The sequence below is a fragment of the Schistocerca nitens genome, chromosome 6 (assembly GCF_023898315.1).
Source record: "Schistocerca nitens isolate TAMUIC-IGC-003100 chromosome 6, iqSchNite1.1, whole genome shotgun sequence".
Lineage (NCBI taxonomy): Eukaryota > Metazoa > Arthropoda > Insecta > Orthoptera > Acrididae > Schistocerca > Schistocerca nitens.
In genome coordinates this window covers 629,545,234-629,567,201 of record NC_064619.1, presented here as the reverse complement: position 1 = coordinate 629,567,201, position 21,968 = coordinate 629,545,234, and the positions used below count along the sequence as shown (strand labels likewise).

At 42.3% G+C, this 21,968-nt stretch overlaps 1 protein-coding gene across 1 annotated transcript in view; it reads right to left on the bottom strand.

Annotated features, from left to right (window-relative positions):
* LOC126262316 (venom dipeptidyl peptidase 4-like) overlaps nucleotides 1-21,968 on the bottom strand; it is a 315,546-nt gene that overhangs the window by 248,896 nt on the left and 44,682 nt on the right. The window contains exon 3 of the mRNA XM_049958868.1: nucleotides 803-888. Within this exon, the coding sequence (XP_049814825.1) occupies nucleotides 803-888 (86 nt within the window). The remainder of the gene's footprint in view (nucleotides 1-802; nucleotides 889-21,968) is intronic.

Sequence of the window (21,968 nt, the reverse complement as noted above, 5' to 3'; positions counted from 1 at the left end):
ACAGACATTCTACCATTAATTAGCGTGGTGTTTGATGAACCCTATCATCAAATTATGGCGAGCATTCATTTAAACATTTAATGTGGACATTTATTGTTGCATCAGCGCATTAGACTCTGAACTGCTCTGTTAGTCAGATTGTGTGGATTCTTTTGTTTTCATCTGTGACTTTCAGAATACAGGACGTTTTTTCACGACTGTCTTTGATTATAAATCCCAGACAATCTCCTAATTCCTCAGAGCTATAAGCTGTAACTATAAGTGTATTCTCAGATGAAGTGGGCACTAGGAATTCTAATTACAGGCTTCACGTTTTGCTAATCACTTTCTGGTTGCCAATATTGTAGTTAGAGAGCCAGTGATGAGAACGGCAAAAGACAGCATAAATAATAGGAACATTTTTAACAACAATAATTCCACCCGCCGCCGCACATATGGTTAATCGGCCGGGAAATGCAGTGTTTCTACATTCAAACAAACATATTTATATAACCAACAATTTATTTTCTAACCGCCGCCCCACAAAATATCATACATCATAAACGCTTATTTCGTGCAAAATCCTAACGTTATGTGTAGAAATCGATGTCATTTACTAAAATATCATAATAAAACATTTCACACTAATTGTCGGGGTATCATGAGAAAACTAAACGTTTCTAGCCAACTTGATATTTCTTCTTCTACCGCTGTGTAAGCTGTGAACGAAGTGACTCACAGTGCTGTCGCCTTCTACAGCTTACAACTACATCACCCAATCTAGAAGCACTTTTGTGTAAGGTAAACGTCTTGTAATACTTGCCTTCTTCGGCACCACGTCGTAGGTCTCATCTGTAGAAACGTCCCAAGCGCGTACCTCGTCCTCATACTCGAAGAGGAGTATGGAAGCTGCAACAAATGATACATCAGTGGTAAGCGTGGTACGTCCTGGGGCAGTAGGCTGTAGGCCTTCCATCTTTGAAACTTCCCATATATGAACTCACAATTAAAGTAAGGATGGGCAAAACCATTGTTTTCAGAGATCGGGTCATAAATGTTCACTCACTGGAATAAACTAGCTCTTTTTCATAACTCACCACTTATTATTCATTAACAAAAATAAATAAAAGGAAGAGACCTTCCCTTTTTGCATTTTTATTCTATATGGCACTATTTTGAATGAATAGAGAAAGAGGAGTAATAAGTTTATGTTACGTCCCTACTAGTTTTGAGATTTAAAAGTTATGTGGTTCGTCTGCTACAAAAATTAAAAACTTTACAAAATACTAAATATTTTTATCAAGAGAGAGAATTTTAAGAATTAGGCTAGTTATTGTTATTTTTACACTTTTACTGGAAACAATAAAAGAATATAATATAACTGTAATTATGTGTCTACAGTCATCATTGACAATCATTATGATATATACGTACCAAAGAAAGAAAAATTATCTGTATTACGATTTACAAATAAAATTTGATATATTTTACTTTAAGTGAGTCGGTTTCTTTTCTCGGTGCATATATGTTCTGTGCTTGAAAGGATAAGCTCACAGCGCACTGCCGTAACTGGAATACATCATATTTTCAGAACCTGCAATTTTCTTGTTTCTTACCAGTTTAAGAGATAGCGTCTTAGACACGTATTTGTCAAGTTCCACAAATGCTGCGTGTCCTATGTTGTCACTTTCTTCTAGTTGACTGATAGTTTCACTGAATTCCTCCTAGACTGAAGAATACTGATGCGTTACTGTGGTAACTATTTGAGAAATTAGGTGTCTTGGTTCTTGTCGAACAATCAACGCTTTCATTTTTGCAGTAAGTTACGTGTAGCAGTCCTGGAATGTTATGTCATATGTAAATTCTTGTTTTTTGAGGCGGCGATCCAGCAACTTGCCTCGCTAATCAGTTCCTTGCTGGAGATAACCCCAAACCTTTCTGGCAACCTTTTAAGCAAGTTATTAATCAACGAATCTATTTCAGAGGGCACTCTTTATTTTTGTCTTTAAAGATTTTAGTCACTGTTCCATTAATCTCTACAAGATTATCATTTTTGCCATTGAGACTCTTTTCTCTGAGGACACATATTTTGTTATCTCTTCGGAAACTTTAAAAATCTATATAGCCTCTTGATTATCTCTCAGTTTGTATCTTTTAAGTTTAAAGTTATCGATTTTGCTCCCAGAACAGCAAGACAAAAAATTACGGGAACTTTATTTGAAAGAAATATTTGCAACATCCCGTAAAAAGAGGTCCATCACGTTGTTTCAGATTCAGTCGACCTTTTCTCTTAATTTTCTTGCATTGCTGCAGGTTCCTTCAGGAAAACGGTCTCTGTTTGAAAAACATAACAGCTCTTTTGAGCTCGTCACAGGTCTCCTGTATGGACTTCTTAACTATGTGTTGTACAACGAGACATAAAGAATGAGCAAAGCAAAATAGTTTCAGAAACATGGTAGCTAACTTTATATCCGAAACATGATTTGTTACTGGCATTAACAACCTTCACTCAATGTCACATGTGTTCTTCAGGTGTCTTTGTCCGAAATGTAAGCACTCCAAAGGTAAGACTTTAGTTGACTCTTGTTCATGAAATGTACCGTGAGTGCATTGAGAGTAATACAAGGATGCATTTTGTCTCAGATTCTTTTTAATACATTTACTGGCGTCATGCTCGCGCAATGGATAAATAAAGTAAGTCTTCATACTCCCGACTTCAGCAAAAGGACTTATTCTATGACATTACTCTTTGCTTATGGTCAGACTGTGAGTGCTGATAGCGAGAAAACAATCGAAAGAGCTGCTCATATTTTATCCACAACAGCAACGATGTATAACGCCCAGCAAAACAATAATAAATGACCAGAAAATAAACAAAGTAAAGTCGTTCAACTTCTTCGCAGGCAGGCACTCTGTCTCCAGGCCACAAATGGCCCATCGGGACCATCCGACCGCCGTGTCGTCCTCAGTTGAGGATGCGGATAGGAGGGGCGTGTGGTCAGCACACCGCTCTCCCGGTCATTACGATGGTTTTCTTTCACCGGAGCCGCTACTATTCGGTCAAGTAGCTCCTCAATTGGCATCACGAGGCTGAGTGCACCCCGAAAACTCGCAACAGCGCATGGCGGCCTGGATGGTCACCCATCCAAGTGCCAGCCACACCCGACAGCGGGTGATCTCACGGGAACTGGTGTATCCACTGCGGAAAGGCCGTTCCCGTTCAACTTCTTAGGAAATACTGTTTCATTCTTGGCAGAAATGGTCACACAAACGAAAAGCAGAAATATTTAACTACATAATGGAACAATCTCTAGAACACTCAGAACTAAAGTAGGAAAGGAACCTCTACCTAAGTTCTACAAAACGATGTCAGTACGAGAGTGTAACAGGCAAGCGTTTAACGCATGCGGAAGGAACAAAGCAGACACATTACGTTAAAAGTATTATGATTTTTTGAAGTAACTGTGATGTAAAAAGTTTTGTAATTACATATCAAACTGTGGTCCAGTATAAGAGGAATCCTGAAAGCATTAATCTGATAAGGTTAAATGAATAAATAAAAACAAGCAATATATAAATGCATTATCATATATGTAAAAGTCATTATTATTACAAAGAACAATATCTGACAGAGACGAAACAGAATGGAGAGCCACAGGCTCAAGAAAGTGAGATGCGAGCTGAGTGAGTCAAGAGCACAGAGAGTGCTGCGTCTCCTGGTTCACTTTGCGATCATCTCTGTGTGAGTCGTGGGGAGAATTACATTACTCTTTGTATTCCGCCTGGCAATAAAATGTCACTGCAGATACTGTTGTGTTACTAGCAGCTGACCACTCACACACCGCCACTGAGCTCCCTGACCCATAGTGGCCTTGGCCAGCCTGGTTCGCTTCAATTTACTGTTAGCTTCACTCGGACAGCTTGAACCTGCTACCAATGGGCATCACACTGGGGACCCACACATGGAGATCTGAGGAAGGTTCAGCACATCCTATGTTTCCCCTGACTGGTCCACTGCTGTGGCTGCCCTGGTCACCTCTTGCACTGAGGATGACCACTCACATGTGGTGGAGTGTGAGCAGCAAAAGATTTTCCGAGCGACCGATCAGAGGGCCTTCCCAGTTCACCTGACGAACAAATTTCAGGTTCTTTCTGTGTGTCTGAGCCAGATGCAGTCTCTCTCTTCCTGCTCCAGAGGAAGCCTCTCGGTCCACAACGTTTGGGCATTCACAGAGGGTGGGTCTATTGGTAGTTGGGAGTTCCATCATTAGGCACGTAATGCAGCCCATTAGAGATATGGCTGCCAAGACGGGGAAGGAACCCAGTGTGTATTCTATGTGCATTCTGGGAGGAGTCATTCCAGATGTGTGAAGGATGTTTCTGGATGCCATGAAGAGCACAAGGTGCAGACAGCTGTACGTGGTGGCTCATCTCGGTACCAACGATGTGTGTGGCTTTGGGTCGGAAGAGATCCTCTCTGGTTTGTGCGGCTAGTTCAAGTGGTAAATATTGCAGGTCTCACGTGCAAGATGAAGCCAGGGTTTGCCATCTGTAGCACCGTTGACAGAATAGACCTTTGCTATGGAACCACGTGGTGGGTCTGAATCAGAAGTTCAAATGGTCCTCCGACCGTGCGGGCTGCAGGTTCTTCGACTTACGCAACAGAGTGGTCGGTTTCTGGATTCCGTTTTATACTTGAGAGGTCCACTACACACAGGAAGCGGATACACGAGTAGCGGGGGCTGTGTGAAAGGGACTGGGCAGTTTTTTAGGGCAGAGGGTCTCGCGAAACTACCGAAAGGTGTCAGTCTAAAAGGATGAATGACAAACGTAGGAAGATATTCCTAGCAACAATCGGTATTGTAGTTGTACATCGTCGTAGCTGTCCTGGGAAAGAACCAGAGCTCCAAGCACCAACAGAAAGCACTGAAGCTCAAATTTCTCTACGTACAAAAAGCTGGCTAAAGCTGGAAGTAAGTACAGCCGAAATTTTTACAAAGAACCTAACCGTGTTCAGAAAGGACAGGTTCAAATCAGTTAATCTTGGGGTGTTATTGCTGCTAGACGTAGTTTACCTTTACTATTGAAATTGAAGCAGATAGTTCCTGTGAGTTAGTACGGTAGAGGCTATACTTGACAACCGGAATAAATTAATAATTTGTCCTGTTACCGATTCCCTGACTCAGAAGATATAGTTGCTGAACAGTGCAAAGAAAACTTGAGTCTTATTTCAAATAGGTACCACACTCATATAATTATAGTTGGTCGTGGCTCCAATCTACCTTCGATGTGTTGGCAAAACTACATGTTTAAAGCCGGCGGTAGGCATAAAATGTCTTCCGAAATAGTACTGAATGCTTCCTCAAAAAATTATTTTGAACAATTAGTTCAGGAGCCCACTCGAAGTGTAAATCGTTGCGAGATCATACGTAACCTCTTAGCAACAAAAAGTCCTGAGCAAATAGATATCATCATGATAGATACAGGGATTAGTGACCACAACTTTGCTGTAACCGGATTGACCACCGTAACATCCAAATCTACCAAAAATAAACGCAACGTACATCCAGAGAAAAAGAATATTTAAAGTAACTGGCATAAAATAAAGTGATCTATGGCGTAAAGGCCTGTCCTAACAACAGAGATACCGCGTTTCTAATGTTTCCAAAATTCCGATTTCGTCTGAACGAAAAAATCTCAATTTTGAAAAGAAATTACTAAGGGGGATGTGAAAGGTACCCATTATTTGCGGATAAGATCGCATTTTACTTGATTTCCAGTTTCGCTATTTTCATACGTGAAGTGAATGTATCAGTTCTGCAGTACGTGCGGAATAAAGAGCAAGCAGTAGGTTATCACGCTGGGTATAAGTGGCAGTTGGTCATCAGGCGCTTTCAGAGCCGGTGGGATGAGGTGCCGATGCATAAATCGCTCGTACTGTTAGCAAACCGATACGTGGGGAAAGTACATTTACTCTGGTGCGAATCAAGTAAGTGTTATTCATAAATATTTACTAACGAAAGTTGCGATTTGCTCTCAGGCATTAGGAGTAGTCCGCGGGTCATAAATTTTTCATTAATTTTACAATTGCAGGAAACGTTGATATTAATAAACAAATGAATAACTTTGGCATAACCGAAGATGCACGATCTTATACGAACTACACCGATTGTACGCTCAAGTTACAGAGTGTGCGACATCGTTGGCAATAATCGACAGGATAGCTTTCGATCTAGCCATGCGGTAGACCACGCTCTCGTACCGTTAAATAGCTACTGGCCATTAAAGTTGCTACACCAAGAAGAAATGCAGATGATAAACGGGTATTCATTGGAGAAATATATTATACTAGAACTGACATGTGATTACATTTTCACGCAATTTGGGAGCATAGGTCCTGAGAAATCAGTACCCTGAACAACCACCTCTGGCCGTAATAACGGCCTTGATACGCCTGGGCATTGAGTCAAACAGAGCTTGGATGGCGTGTACAAGTACAGCTACCCATGCAGCTTCAACAAGATACTGCAGTTCATCAAGAGTAGCCACTGGCGTATTGTGACGAGCCAGTTGCTCGGCCACCATTGACCAGACGTTTTCAATTGATGAGAGATCTGGAGAATGTGCTGCCAGGGCAGCAATCAAACGTACAGCACCTGCAACATGCGGTCGTGCATTATCCTGCTGAAATGTAGGGTTTCGCAGAAATCGAATGAAGGGTAGAGCCACGGGTCGTAACACATCTGAAATGTAACGTCCACTGTTCAAAGTGCCGTCAATGCGAACAAGAGGTGACCGAGGCGTGTAACCAATGGCGTCCCATACCATCACGTCGGGTGATACGCCAGTATGGCGATGACGAATACACGCTTCCAATGTGCGTTCACCGCGATGTCGCCAAACACGGATGCCACCATCATGATGCTGTAAACAGAACCTGGATTCATCCGAAAAAATGACGTTTTGCCATTCGCGCACCCAAGTTCGTCGTCGAGTACACCATCGCAGGCGCTCCTGTCTGTGATGGGGCGTCAAGGATAACCGCAGCCATGGTCTCCGAGCTGATAGTCCATGCTGCTGCAAACGTCGTCGAACTGTTCGTGCTGATGGTTGTTGTCTTGCAAACGTCTCCATCTGTTGACTCAGGGATCGAGACGTGGCTGCACGATCCGTTAAAGCCATGCGGATAGGATGCCTGTCATCTCGACTGCTAGTGATACGAGGCCGTTGGGATCCAGCACGGCGTTCCGTATTACCCTTCTGAACCCGCCGATTCCATATTCTGCTAACAATCATTGGATCTCGACCAACGCGAGCAGCAATGTCGCGATACGATAAACCGCAATCGCGATAGGGTACAATCCGACCATTATCAAAGTCGGAAACGTGATGGTACGCATTTCTCCTCCTTACACGAGGCATCACAACAACGTTTTACCAGGCAACGTCGGTCAACTGCTGTTTGTGTATGAGAAATCGGTTGGAAACTTTCCTCGTGTCAACGCGTTGTAGGTGTCACCAGCGGAGCCACCCTTGTGTGAATGCTCTGAAGAGCTAATCATTTGCATATCACAGCATCTTCTCCCTGTCGGTTAAATTTCGCGTCTGTAGCACGTCATCTTCGTGGTGTGGCAATTTTAATGGCTAGTAGTGTAGTTACCTCATAACCAGCGTGAACACGTTCATTTTTTTGTGTTTCTTAAATGACCGCACCATAATGGCACCCCATGTAAAAGTTATTTGCATGAAAAACGTTCTTCCCGTTTCATTATGTAAAACATAGACAATAGTATTGCACTTTCAGGAACCGGCGGCTCTGACACGGTCTTGTAAGAGGACATAACGGGTAGTAAGAATTCCTACGCGGCGGCTCACTAAATCAGTTCATGGACGGACTGGGTTAATTATCGCAAAACTCGGGTAGGAAAGCGTGGTCAGATATACTGTACGCCCCTTATACCATTATCTATGGCTAATACAAAATTGTTGAGGCTTTCGTGGCCACTTGTTGACAAACTGCCTATTGGCTTCTGTCTCGGGTTCTTCGGCCGACGTTCATCTAATGATTTTTCTGACGTTTCGCCAGCACGAGTGGCTGGCATGTAATATGTGAGCCTCAACACCTCAAACGAGAAATGCAACACCTGGAAACTGTCCTGAGGAGCAATGGGTACTCCACAAATTATATTAGAAGTGTAACTGAGCCAAACACTCGGCGAAGTAAGGAACCAGGAAAAGAAATGTCGGGTTCGGCCTTTCTGCCATACATTCCCAGAGTGACGGACAGAATCGGCCGTATATTGCGCAAACATGGCGTAAAGACGATCTTCAAACCGACAAGGAAGATCAAAGAGTGTCTTAGATCGGCGAAGGAGAAAAGAGACCCACTTGCAATGTCGGGAATATACCGCATACCATGCACATGCGGAAAAGTTTATGTCGGGATGACTGGACGATCCATTAACACCAGGATCAAGGAGCATAAGCGACATTGCAGGTTGGGGCAGGTGGAGAAATCGGCCGTGGCAGAACACGCACTGAATGAGCCCGACCACGTAATAAAATTCGCCGACACGGAAGTTCTGGCTGTAGAGAACCACTATCACACGCGCTTGTTCAGAGAAGCTGTAGAAATACAAAAACACGCGAACAGTTTGAACAAGAAAGAGGAAAGCCTTAAGGTAAACGAATCCTGGCTTCCCGTACTGCAGCGAACGACCGTCGCAGGTAGCAAGAGGAGAACCGCACCGGAAATGACCGCGGAGAAGCCCTCGGACGTTGGCGCGCCAGGTACATATAGTCTGCGCCCGCGAGCTCGGCTCCAAAACCCAACTTATCCTATTCAAACACCGCAACATAACAACGACACTCCTACCCCCACACACCTCCAGGCGTTGAACCCCGACCGCCCGCCACCATAAACCTTACCGAATCGATAGCAACAAAACGGCACATAAACCTAACTCCACTGTCGCCCTGACTTTTGTACCCTTGTACTTTTGTTTTTATATTTCTATTTTCATCTCTACCACTAGCTCCATCTCTAAATCTCTAATTCTATTTGACTTCTACAGCTTAAAAATTGTAAAAATTGTAATTAGTCTGTAAGATAACAAAACAATTGTAAATTGCCAAACTCTATTTTAGGAAAACAGTAACTAGTATGTAAGTTAGCATTAAGTACAAAATAAATAAAGAAAAGAAAAAATGTAATACCCTCATCTCTGGCCCCAATAGAGCAACAAGCTCTCCAGCGGCCCATCCGCCTCCCTTCAGGAGCGGAAATGAATAGTATAAAAAATAAATAAATAAATAAAAAAAAAAAAAGCTCGGCTCCAGTTCACCACCGGCAATGGAGGGTGAAGCTTTGACAATGCCAGCCACTCGTGCTGGCGAAACGTCAAAAAATTCATTAGATGAACGTCGGCCATCTATGGCTAAGCTGAGACATTTCTGATAGGCTAGTACGAGTGGAGTTTTCTTGCGCTTGGTATCCCTTGTGGGGAGACGAATTTCTTGCAAATTTGTATAGATAACAGTAGACAATTGCAGTGGATACGAAGTCGATGAAATACGCGATGAGAAAAGAAGTTGGAAGTGAACAATAAATGCGCTTGTAGTGTGTAACATTGAAACTGTGTGAGTCAAGTAATGCAGGAAGTGTGTCACCAAAAGTGATAAGGATCGCATAGCGAAAAATACAATTTGCTTCACTGGAGTACGAACATTTCGTGAGTGAAGATTAGCAGATGATCGTCCAGAAGAGATCGTAGCAGAAGAAAGCAGATAGCGACGTCCGTCGTGACAAGGCAAGCCACTTAATCTGAGGAAGAACGCAACGCGACGGCGTCGCGTGGATAGAAACTAAGCACAGCACAACAGCAGCAGAGAAAGGGTGTGCAGGAGGCGGTCTAGCTGAAGTGCGGAGTTAGACGCACGGCGAGGCAGCAGAGCATCACCGACGCACGGCGAGGCAGCAGAGCATCACCGCTCCCAGTCAAATATACAATTTTCAAGGTAAGCTAAAGTAATAGAATACTGTTGTATATAGTTAATGTTACTTAGAAGAAGTAGGACAACTAAAAGTAAAATGAGTGAACCAAATATTAGCGAGAATATGCCCCAGGAGACCTCTGACTTGTTAGACACGCAAGATGTATTTCAGCTTGCAAAATCAAAACAAGGGCCTGTAGTAAAGATGAATGATATTGTAGGTAACGATGGTCAGGTAGTCCTATTAAATATGCGGTGTTCAAAAAGTCTCTCCGCAGTGCCGTATGGTTGTTAGCCGCGCGTGCCGTACGATTGTTCGCCTGCCTGGGTTACTTCCCTTCAAGTGGACTCTCCCAACATTCCACGGGTTCGTTTATCTCAGCCAGCGTCAGTAGTATCGTTGGTATGTGTCGTTACGTGTTGACGTGAACGTTTAAGTTTAGTTCCTTTGTTCGTTCGTTTCGTTTTTGTCACTGTTAAATTGCTAACCATTGAAGAACGTGCGTTTTTAGTCGAACAAGTGTTCAAAGCTGGCGGTAGCCTAAATACACAGTATTAGTTCGTCAAACATTTAATTCAGTTTACCCGGAGACAAAACTCCCACATCGCGATACTGTGCGAGACTTGATTAACAAATTTCGAAGTACGGGTTCAGTGACAGATGCACCAAGAAGTGGTCGACCTAGCGTTTTGTCTGAAGATAAACTACTCGATATTTACGATAAAATGTCCATGAGTGCGAAAAAGTCAGTAAGAAAACTCGCCCAGGAAATCGATGTTAGCGTCGGAACGGCCCAAACAGCTGTAAGGAAAAAATTAGAACTTTTCCCATACAAAGTGACAATCGTGCAAGAACTGAAAAATAGTGATCATGGAAAGAGACTACATTATTGTCAATGGTTCAAAAATTTCGTTCAACAAAATGGAAGGGATATTCTTAATGAAACGTTTTTCACTGACGAGGCATGAACTCGTAAAATTCTCGTATGTGGAGTACCACAAATCCATTGTGTTTTCATGAGGAACCACTTCATTCTGTGAAAATAGGAGTTTGGATTGCAATTTCTAGACGACGGATTGTGGGTCCCATATTTTTCAATGAAACAATAAACGCACAATGATAGTGCAGTGATATTCTGGACCCATTCATAGGAGAACTTGAGTTAAGTGAAACACTGAACGGTTATTTTCAACAAGATGGTGCAACCGCGCATACAGCTTGCGTTTCAGTGCCACTGCTTGCTGATGTTTTTGGTGATCGCATAATTTCACAGGGACTTTGGCCTCCACGATCGCCTGACCTAACACCACCTGACTTTTCCTTCTGGAGTGCAGCGAAAGCAACCGTCCAAAATCCATTGATGAATTGAAAACTGCAATATCTACTTTCACTGCTTCTGTTACAGAAGAAATGTTACAGCTTGTGTTTGGAAACATGATTAGACGAATTGAATTGTGTATTCAACAATACGGGGGACACTTTCAACATTCAATGTGAATATTTGAAAGTAAAAATGAATATTCAATAAATTAGTAACTTGTATTTCACTGAGTTTCATTTCGGTATATTCACTGCAGCATACGGCACTGCGGAGAGACTTTGTGAACACCCCGTATTTTAGATACCACAGAAAATGCTGCTGAGTCAGACACTCAGACAGTGGTTAAGGAAAGAATGACGACAGAAAATTAACCTGACAAAATTAATGGTTCAGAATTTAATATGCAAGCCATGTTTTCAGCTATGATGAGTAAACAAGAGGAAAATGAACAAAGAAACAAAAAACTAACGACTAACAACAAAATAGAAGAAACTGCTGGGGAAACTAACAAGAACCTAGAAGAAAATACCAAAAACTCGGAGCAACAAATAAGGGAATAGAGTAAAGTGCTAGAGACACTAAGGAACAGTTGATAAAAATTATGAAAGAAATTAACAAAAATGCGTTAGGCATAGTAACTTAAAGTTCAAAGTGGCAGATGAAAAAAATTGAGAATATAATAAAGAAACAGGGGGAGCTCAAAATTTGGAAAAAGACTCACCACTGGGGAAGTAGCCGTAGTAAATCACAGTAAACTTATCAAAGAATTACAATAGAATGTTAAAAATTTATATCACAATTTTGGTAAGGAGACTGAAAAATGTAATGCGTCGCTCTTCAATATAAATAAAAAAGTAGATGAAACAGAGACAGCTTTATCTAATACAATGTCTTCAGTAGAAACAACTACTAAAGAGATATTCACAAATGTAGCTAGTATTCAGATGGGACTGCTTAGTGCTATACCACCTCCTGCACTCCCCTGACTTAAGCTCTCGTGAGTTGAACTCGATTTCTAAACTGAAGGAAACACTTCACGGCATTCGCTTCAGAATTGCTACAAATTCGTCGGGCAATAGACCGCGCCACTCGAACTGTCAACACGACTGGCACTGCTAAGAGTATCCTACGACTTCCACATCGCTGGCAACGGGTTATACACAATGCTGGTGACTACTTTGAAGGTCAGTAAAACTTGCAAACACGCATCTATTTTTTACTAGCCGTAAATAAATAGTTGCCACTATTAAAGTTCCAGCCCTCGTGTTCTATCATGCCTTGATGCTGCTATTGCCGAAACATACGTTTATTGAGTACGGATGATAGCACGTTGCTCAACCACATCTTTCAAGTTCAGACCCCAATAACTTTTTGCAGTGAACGACAAAAGGGAGTTGTGTCTTTTGAATCTGTCGCCCTTAAAACGTAACTTAGGTATTATCTATCTCGATACTGAACTTCAGTGTGTATTATATCACTTTAATAGGGTCCAGGATTGAGAAAAAAAGTGTTACCCCAATAAAATACAGCGATCATGTATAACACCTACAACATCTTTGTTGAAAACCTCCCCCTAGTTAGAGATATCTAATTAAAATTGGCAGAGAGAGACTACCGTAGGGCTTAGGAAAACTATTTCACATTTATGTATCCTCCCAGATTTACGTCAGTTTAAACAGAGAAATATCCTGTTCATTCTTCAAATATAAAGAGGTCTTATACGCTGCAAAAAGCAACTACTGTATTATATAACTAAATTTTAGAAGAAACATTTGACCTATACGTGGCTGACTGTCTCTACCTACACTGCCCTGAATTATATCATATGAGATACATTCGTTGAACAAAACATTTTATTAAAACTACTTCGATGGCCACCTGCACACTGCAAAATAAATATTCTTCTTAACGAAACGTCGTTTCATGCTGAGAGTAAGCGCGTAATGACAGCGTTACCAGCTACGTGCGATAAACGTTGTCGTCTTATTTGAACTGCAGTGCAATTTGGTACACACGTAAATGAAATAAACAATTTACTAACAATCATCTGGTAACTACCCAAATCATACAACATAAATTTTGTCTTTCAAAAACAAGCATGTGCTCAAACTGTTGACTATGGATCGAAAGGCACATTTGCAATTGCCATTCGAAAGAACGATTAACAGATGTAATTACAATGGATAATGTGATAGAGCATGCACTGGCGATTCGACGACGCATATCGTCCGGCGTACATGGGGTTTCGTCATAGACTGCGTGTTTGAATGCTTGCCAAAGAAGGAAATCGAGAGGAGTCAAAGCGGGGGACACCGCAGGCCATTTGAAACAGAATTTCATTCTAGAATGAAATTTTCACTCTGCAGAGGAGTGTGCGCTGATATGAAACTTCCTGGCAGATTAAAACTGTGTACCGGACCGAGACTCGAACTCGGGACCTTTGCCTTTCACAGGCAAGTGCAAGAATTTCATTATGTCCAACGTCCACGAAAGTTGTCATTCAGCATTTGCGTTGCAACACGGAAAGAATGAGATGGATAACCGTCGTGTTGTAGCCACATACACTGTCGAATATCTAGTGATACCTCTTCTAGAAGAACCGGCAGAATGTTCATCAGAAAGTGTGCGTACGAAAATCCATTTACAACGGATGAGATGAAGTAAGATCCCACAACATAATTTCCTACGATGCCGCACCATACGTTTACGATCCACGGCCGTTGATGTTGCACCTGCTGAAGCCAGTGTCGATTTTCGGGCACCCAATAGAGTGTGTAGTGCAAATTTATATTAGCGTGGTTAGTAAACGTTGCTTCGTCGATAAAGAGCAGACGTTGGAGAAACGTAGGGTCGTCTCGCAGTTCCTGAAGGGCAAACCGACAAAATTCTATACGACGTTCGAAATCACGGTCGTCGAGTGCCTGATGTAGTCACAGATGATAGTAATGGAAATTCTGTCGATGCAGGATGCGAATGATACTCGTCTGGCCACATTCCACGTCTCGTACCACAATGCGGATTCATTAGCACCGTAGCCAGAACAGGTTCTTCGTGTTCGCTGTCAGTTGCAATCTTCTTTCATGTCCTGTTTTTGACGTTCAAGCAACCTGTCCGTGGTCGCGTCTTAATAATTCGTGCAACTGCCTGGCGCGTCGGACATTTGCGATCCGGATAGATAGCCCTACACCACTACACTGTTTTTACGGCATTTCTTTTATGTTCACCATATAAAAGTAGTATATCCAACTTCTCCTCAATGATGTACCGGGTGATCTAAAAGTCAGTATAATTTTTAAAACTGAATAAATCACGGAATAATGTAGACAGAGAGGTACAAATTGACGCACATGCTTGGAATGACATGGGGTTTTATTAGAACCAAAAAAATACAAAAGTTCAAAAAATGTCCGACAGATGGCGCTTCATCTGATCAGAATAGCAATAATTAGCACAACAAGTAAGACAAAGCAAAGATGATGTTCTCTACAAGAAATGCTCAATATGTTCACCATCATTCCTCAACAATAGCTGTATTCGAGGAATAATGTTGTGAACAGCACTGTAAAGCATGTCCGGAGTTATGGTGAGGCATTGGCATCGGATGTTGTCTTTCAGCATCCCTAGAGATGTCGGTCGATGATACACTTGCGACCTCAGGTAACCCCAAAGCCAATAATCGCACGGACTGAGGTCTGGGGACCTGGGAGGCCAAGCATGACGGAAGTGGCGGCTGAGCATACGATCATCAAACGACACGCGCAAGAGATTTTTCACGCGTCTAGCAATATGGGGTGGAGCGCCATCCTGCATGAACATAGTATGTTCCAGCAGGTGTTCATCAGCCAGGCTGGGGATGATGCGATTCTGTAACATATCGGTGTACCTCTCACCCGTCACGGTAGCAGTTACAAAACCAGAATCACGCATTTCAAAAAAATGGTTCAAATGGCTCTGAGCACTATGGGACTTAACTGCTGTGGTCATCAGTCCCCTAGAACTTAGAACTACTTAAACCTAACTAACCTAAGGACATCACACACATCCATGCCCGAGGCAGGATTCGAACCTGCGACCGTAGCGGTCGTGCGGTTCCAGACTGTAGCGCCTTTAACCGCTCGGCCACTCCGGCCGGCAATCACGCATTTCCTCGAAGAAAAAAGGCCCGATAACAGTAGATGTGGTAAATCCAATCTATACCGCGACTTTCTCGTCGTACAATGGAGTCTTCAAGACAGTTCTAGGATTTTCGGCAGCCCAAATTCTGCAGTTGTGGGCGTTGACAGACCCTCGGAGCGTGGAATGAGCTTCGTCGGTCCACAACACGTTACTTAACCATTCGTCATCTTTTGCCATCTTCTGAAACGCCCACACCGCAAATGCCCTCCGCTTCACTAAATCGCCAGGTAGCAGTTCATGATGCCGATGGATTTTGTGCGAATAGCATCAGAGGGTACGCCTCAGTGCCAACCAAACAGCAGTGTATGGAATGCCGGTGCGACGTGCGACTGCACGAGCGCTGACTTCCCCGTGCATAGACGAACCCGCTACAGTCTCCATTTCTTCCTGAACTGTCTCAGCAGCATTACGCCTTGTGCTCGGTCGGCCACTACGGGGTCTATCGTCCAAACAACCCGTGACTTCGAACTTCGAAATCATTCTCGCCACATCTGCATTTGTCAACGGACCTTTACCCGTTCGAATCCCCTTCTTATGGCGATAGGATCGTAACGCTCAACTAGAAAAAAAAAAAAAGAGAAGGCTCTGAGCACTATGGGACTTAATATCTGTGGTCATCAGTCCCCTAGAACTTAGAACTACTTAAACCTAACTAACCTAAGAACATCACACACATCCATGCCCGAGGCAGGATTCGAACCTGCGATTGCAGCGCTCGCGCGGTTCCATACTGAAGCGCGTAGAACCGCACGGCCACACCGGCCGGCGTGAATTAGTACATTCCCCATTCTGATAATACAGCTTCACTAAAAGCGCCTTTTCAGGTAACGTCAACATGATGCGACTGCTGGCGCATCTGATTCTCTCTCTCATTACAGTTCCTTTTACACACTATTGCCATGCGCAGTCACTGACGTTTTGCTGTCGAGCGCCATCTGTCGGACTTTGTGAACTTTGTTTTTTTTTTGTTTTTTTTTTCTAATAAAACCCCATGTCATTCCAAGCATGTGTGTCAATTTTTACCTCTCTATCTACATTATTCCGTGATATACTCAGTTTTCAAATTTATACTGACTTTTTGATCACCCGGTACATGTCTCCACGCAACGAATGTTGAAGCAGACGTGAGCTGCCTGCAGTGCAGACGGGTAAACAGCAAATTTGTTTACATTCTGACAGCAGTTTGCACCGCTCATGTCGATTTCGGCCACCGTGCTCTCAAGTTCTATCACATTTCCCTTATTTTTTTACTGCTGCTGCTGCTACAAGTTTCAACGTCAACATTAATAAATGCTGTATCACTGAAATTGCCTTCTGCTACAGTATGGAGCCGCGCGACCGCTGCGGTCGCAGGTTCGAGTCCTGCCTCGGGCGTGGATGTGTGTGATGTCCTTAGGTTAGTTAGGTTTAATTAGTTCTAAGTACTAGGGGACTGATGACCTCAGCAGTTAACTCCCATAGTGCTCAGAGTCATTTGAACCATTTTGATATGTGTAACCACTCACGAAATGAAAGGTATGTTACGTCTTACGTGACTCAGCCCGTATATTAATTACGTATAACACCTATGCCATGTTCTCTGGAGTATAGAATAACAATCCCGTTACAGTTTACATTCAAATAACTAAAACTCCTATAGGCAGACGGATCACAAAAATGGTTCAAATGGCTCTGAGCACTATGGGACTCAACTGCTGAGGTTATTAGTCCCCTAGAACTTAGAACTAGTTAAACCTAACTAACCTAAGGACATCACAAACATCCATGCCCGAGGCAGGATTCGAACCTGCGACCGTAGCGGTCTTGCGGTTCCAGACTGCAGCGCCTTTAACCGCACGGCCACTTCGGCAGACGGATCACAGTTTATAACCTTTTCTCAGTCATATTTGTCTGGAAGGCGTACTTCTACGCCAGTCAACATCTGTGTGTTCTTATTGCCACAGCACACCCCAGCCAACTTTTGTATGTTATTACAGCAGTAGACAAATTGAAGAATGACAGTAGAGATACATATATGTTTTGTACTCGACAGACCATTCAAGTTTGGTAATATCTATATTTTTGATGGTATTGTTCCAGGCAATTAATCCACTAGAACACCCTTTTTTTTAACATCGGCCAGTTCTCCTATGTAGCAAGAACGTATTTGTTTGTTTAAATAACACACTGCGGTAACAGTTACCATGGGACACCAACAGGTGCTCACTGGCTGTTAGTTAAAATGGAAATGATCGTATGGCGTTAGTGACCGCAAGTTCCCAGGCGGGAAGTTCGGCCGCCAAGTGCAAGTCTTATTGAGTGAGACGCCGCGTTGGCCGACTTGCGCGTCGGCAATGGGGATTAAATGATGATGAGGACAGCAGACCACCCAGTCCCTGAGGGGGTGGGGAATTCTCCCACCCCAGGCGGGAATCGAACCCGGGCCCCCGTGCGTGGCATTCCAACGCGCTGAGCGTTCAGCTAATGGGGCGGACGGCTGTTAGGTAACGTTGCTGCACGGAAGTGTGTGTGTCTCTGGCGAGTGATCAGGGGCAGCCATACTTACTGCACAGCGAAGTGATTTGGGCATGAATTGCAATTACTGCGTCTTTGGATGTTTCGGGAGAACCGGGTTTAGAATCTGTGAATGTGTATCACAAATCCAACGTAAGCTATGCAGAATATCCAGAACACCAACTTATTTTCTATGTCCCCCATGCCAAAGTAACATGTAAATTAGTGTGTGTTTACAGCAAAAGTGAAAAAATTATAATAATTGACTTGAAATTAGGCAAACAATTGACAATAGTATCAGTCCTTGAAAGACTTCATTTTCGCCACTAATTGTAGGTTATTAAAAATCCACTATTGCACTTTCGACCTTGTGGTCATTTTCAAGTGCGTAACAGCTGCGAGCAGTATATGAGCAGGATTAAACATGCCATTAACGTAACACATATATGTGATATGTTTAACCATGTGTATATATTTTTAGCAGCTGTTACCCACTTGAAAATAGCCAAAAGGTCGAAATGGCAATAGCGGATTTTTAATAAACCTATAGTGAGTGACGAAGACGAAGTCTTTCAAAGAACTTTACGAGATTGTAAACCGAAAGCAAACACAGCAATATTAGTTGCTAATATAAGTCATAGAGATGACTTGTTACAAAATGTGGGTGGTCAGAACAACCCAGCTGGTTAGGGGGGATGATAACCTATTTATTGTATGAATTAAACTGAATTTGTTACCATCAGTTGCGTTATTGAAAAGTGTGTAGCTTATTTTTGCTTTATAACCTATTTCCTTACCAGCTGAGTTATAACTTACACCATTTTTTCTAGCCCTTATGGATGCATTTTATCTCTCCACAGGTGGGTAGTGACTAAAAAGGAAAGCAACTACAATATTATTATCAACATAACGTTTCGTTATAAACTCATCAACCATAATTATAATATTTTCCATATTTTTCTTTACTTTTCCGTATTATTTCCATATTCCATGTGAAAATGTACAAGAATATTTGTGCTCTTATTGCTTACCCTACCAGATTTCATTAGTATCCAGAAATGATTCACATTCCGCCACCAACATAGAGAATCTAGAAAGTAACTGCAAGACCACTTCATCCTTCTCTTCAAAATAAGGACTCAGAGAAAAACTTATGCCAAAGCTAATCATTATAGACACTGAAACTCACACACATGCATTTTGAATAACATTACTGTTTCTTAGTAGTATCTCCTTTGCACGCAGAACCTGAGGTTTATTGTTAGTTACACATCTCGACTTTGTTAAACAATATCTGTTACTTACAGCTTGTGTATTTAGAGCATTTACAAAGCTTTGACTGCCATAGTTGGATAATATTCTGCGATATTAACATCCGAGAAAGTACAAATGGATGTCATCATCGTTAGATGGTCATGGAGGTAGATTCTTTAAGAATCAGAAAACATAAAGCTGTATTTATGGTAGCTAAAGTTATCACTCAACCTCTAATGCAATCCATGTATGTTTTAATGTACATAACGGCTGGCTCTGGCAACTAGCATTGTATGTTCATGGATTAACATTTGGGAAATGAAGAAAAACAAGTGATGTTGCATAAATTCTGTAGATTCTCTCTGGTTTAGTAGGGGAATCTGAATCACTGTTGAATGCTGACGAAACCTGGTAAGGTAAGCAATAAGATAACAGTTAATCTTGTACATTCATGCATATCATAAGGAAAAAATATGGGAAAGTAAACAAAAATATTTAAAACTATGGAAAAACATTGAAAATTTTGAAAAATATTGTAAATATAACTGATGAGTGGATAATGAAGCCTTATATTTACAACCACATTGTAGTTGCTTTCTGCTCAGAAGAAGTGAAATGCACCCATAATAACTATAAATTTGTGTAGATGTTGTAGCTCAACTGGTAAGGTGCTAAATTATAAAGCAAAAATAGGTTACCTGCGTGACAGTACCGCACCTGAAGGTAGAAAATTAAAATTAATTCATTCAAAGGAAGGTGCATTTTATCTGGATTCATACCCATTACTTAGATTAGCAACTAATACTAACGTTCAGCGTTTGCCTCATTTTAAGTCAGTTACAATTTCAGCCATTTTGTCAGTTTTACTTTATGTACGTTAATTTACATGATACTTCAGACATGGTGCACGTGAAAAATGAGTTGGAATTTTGGATATTCTGCATTAGGCTGCGGTCACAGTGGCTCCGATATCGGTGGATTTCGCCGACGACCGACATCGGCCGGAGACGACCGATCTTCTCAAATCAGTACGCCACCACGCACGCGGTCACACTGCAGCCGATCTTATCTCCCTAACGGACAGACTTCGGAGAGCAATCAGTGAAATTCAAGTCAGTTTATTTTCTTCGGTCAAGTCGACCGACGTTCTCGCACACGAAATATGGAGCGTGAGAAACTGGTAAGTTTAGTCTAAGAGAGAGTGAGTTCGTGGCATCCTGAGGATGAAAATATGGTAACCGGGATTTAGTATAGAATCTATGGACTGAAATCACAGGCTTATCCGAAAACTCAAATAGGCAAAATTTTCATTGGAAATTTTGGCATAGATCATAGGCTCAAAAATTAACTTGTTCAAGTGAAGAGGGTGACGTATCTTATTTCCTTATAGTTACTGTACTGGATGTTTCTTGTGGTAGATTGTCATTAGTTGTCTACAAATCGTTATTACTGCTTCCTGGCGTTTATGCCAGTAGGGTAGCGATTCTGTTAATACGAAGTGGTTTTCAAATGTGGTGTACGGTGTGTCTTTCCACTTTTGAGTGCTTTAGGTTTTCAGAGTACCTTATGCTACAGTTTATGCTTGTCTTTCACTAGTGTATTAAATGACAGTCATTGAACGTTAATTGACGTACGTCTGCACAACTTTACATAAATGCAGCGAAACAGAGTCTTTACAACTTGCTTTTCAAGGCCACCTCGAATTATCTCGAGTATGTAACAGAACGTTTCTCCTGTCATCTCATATATTTGTAAAATTTGTCTGGTTATTCTGATACTGAGGACGAGTGTACAGCACTCAAGCACTCGTATCCAAGCACAGAGGCGTCGTGGTATCCACCCCACACTAAGAGGCTAAAATCTAACCTACTTCATATATACACTGAACCGCCAAAGCAACTGGTATAGGCATGCGTATCCAAATACAGATGTACACGAGGGTCACGAGGTAAAAATACAGTTTTCATTCTGCATGTGTGAAAGTTTTACAGTGTGTAGATACATCCTTCCCGCTTGTTTTCAAACTTAGTTCAACCACTTCCCGTGAGTGGCGCCGTCACAGCATGTCTTCAAGGTGGCTGCTACACTTGACGTTCGTCAGAAGCAACGTGCTGTCATAGAATTCCTGTGCTGTGAAAACGAGACATCGGGAAACATCCACAAGAGGTTGAAAAAGGTGTATGGAGATGCTGCTGTCGATCGCAGTACAGTTAGTCGGTGGGCAAGCAGGTTACGTGATGAAAGGGGGCACGGCAATATTGAGGATTGTCGTCGCAGCGGCAGGCCTCGTACTGCCCACACTCCAGACAATGTGCAGAGAGTTAACGAACTGCTGACTGCTGACAGACGCATCACAGTGAACGAATTGTCACGCTACGTTGGGACAGAGGACGGAAGTGTTTGCAGAATACTGAAAGTGTTGGCGTTAAAAAAGGTTTGTGCCAGGTGGGTTCCCAGGATGTTGACAGTGGCTCACAAAGAAACAAGAAAACGGTATGCAGCGAACTTTTGGAACAGTACGAGAATGGTGGAGATGAATTTCTTGGAAGAATTGTGACAGGTGATGAAACATGGCTCCATCATTTTTCACCAGAGACGAAGAGGTAATCAATGGAGTGGCATCATGCAAATTCACCCAAGAAAAAAATAATTCAAAACCACACTTTCTGCTGGAAAAGTTATGGCTACGGTGTTTTTCGATTCCGAAGGACTCTTGCTTGTGGACATCATGCCAAGTGGAACCACCATAAA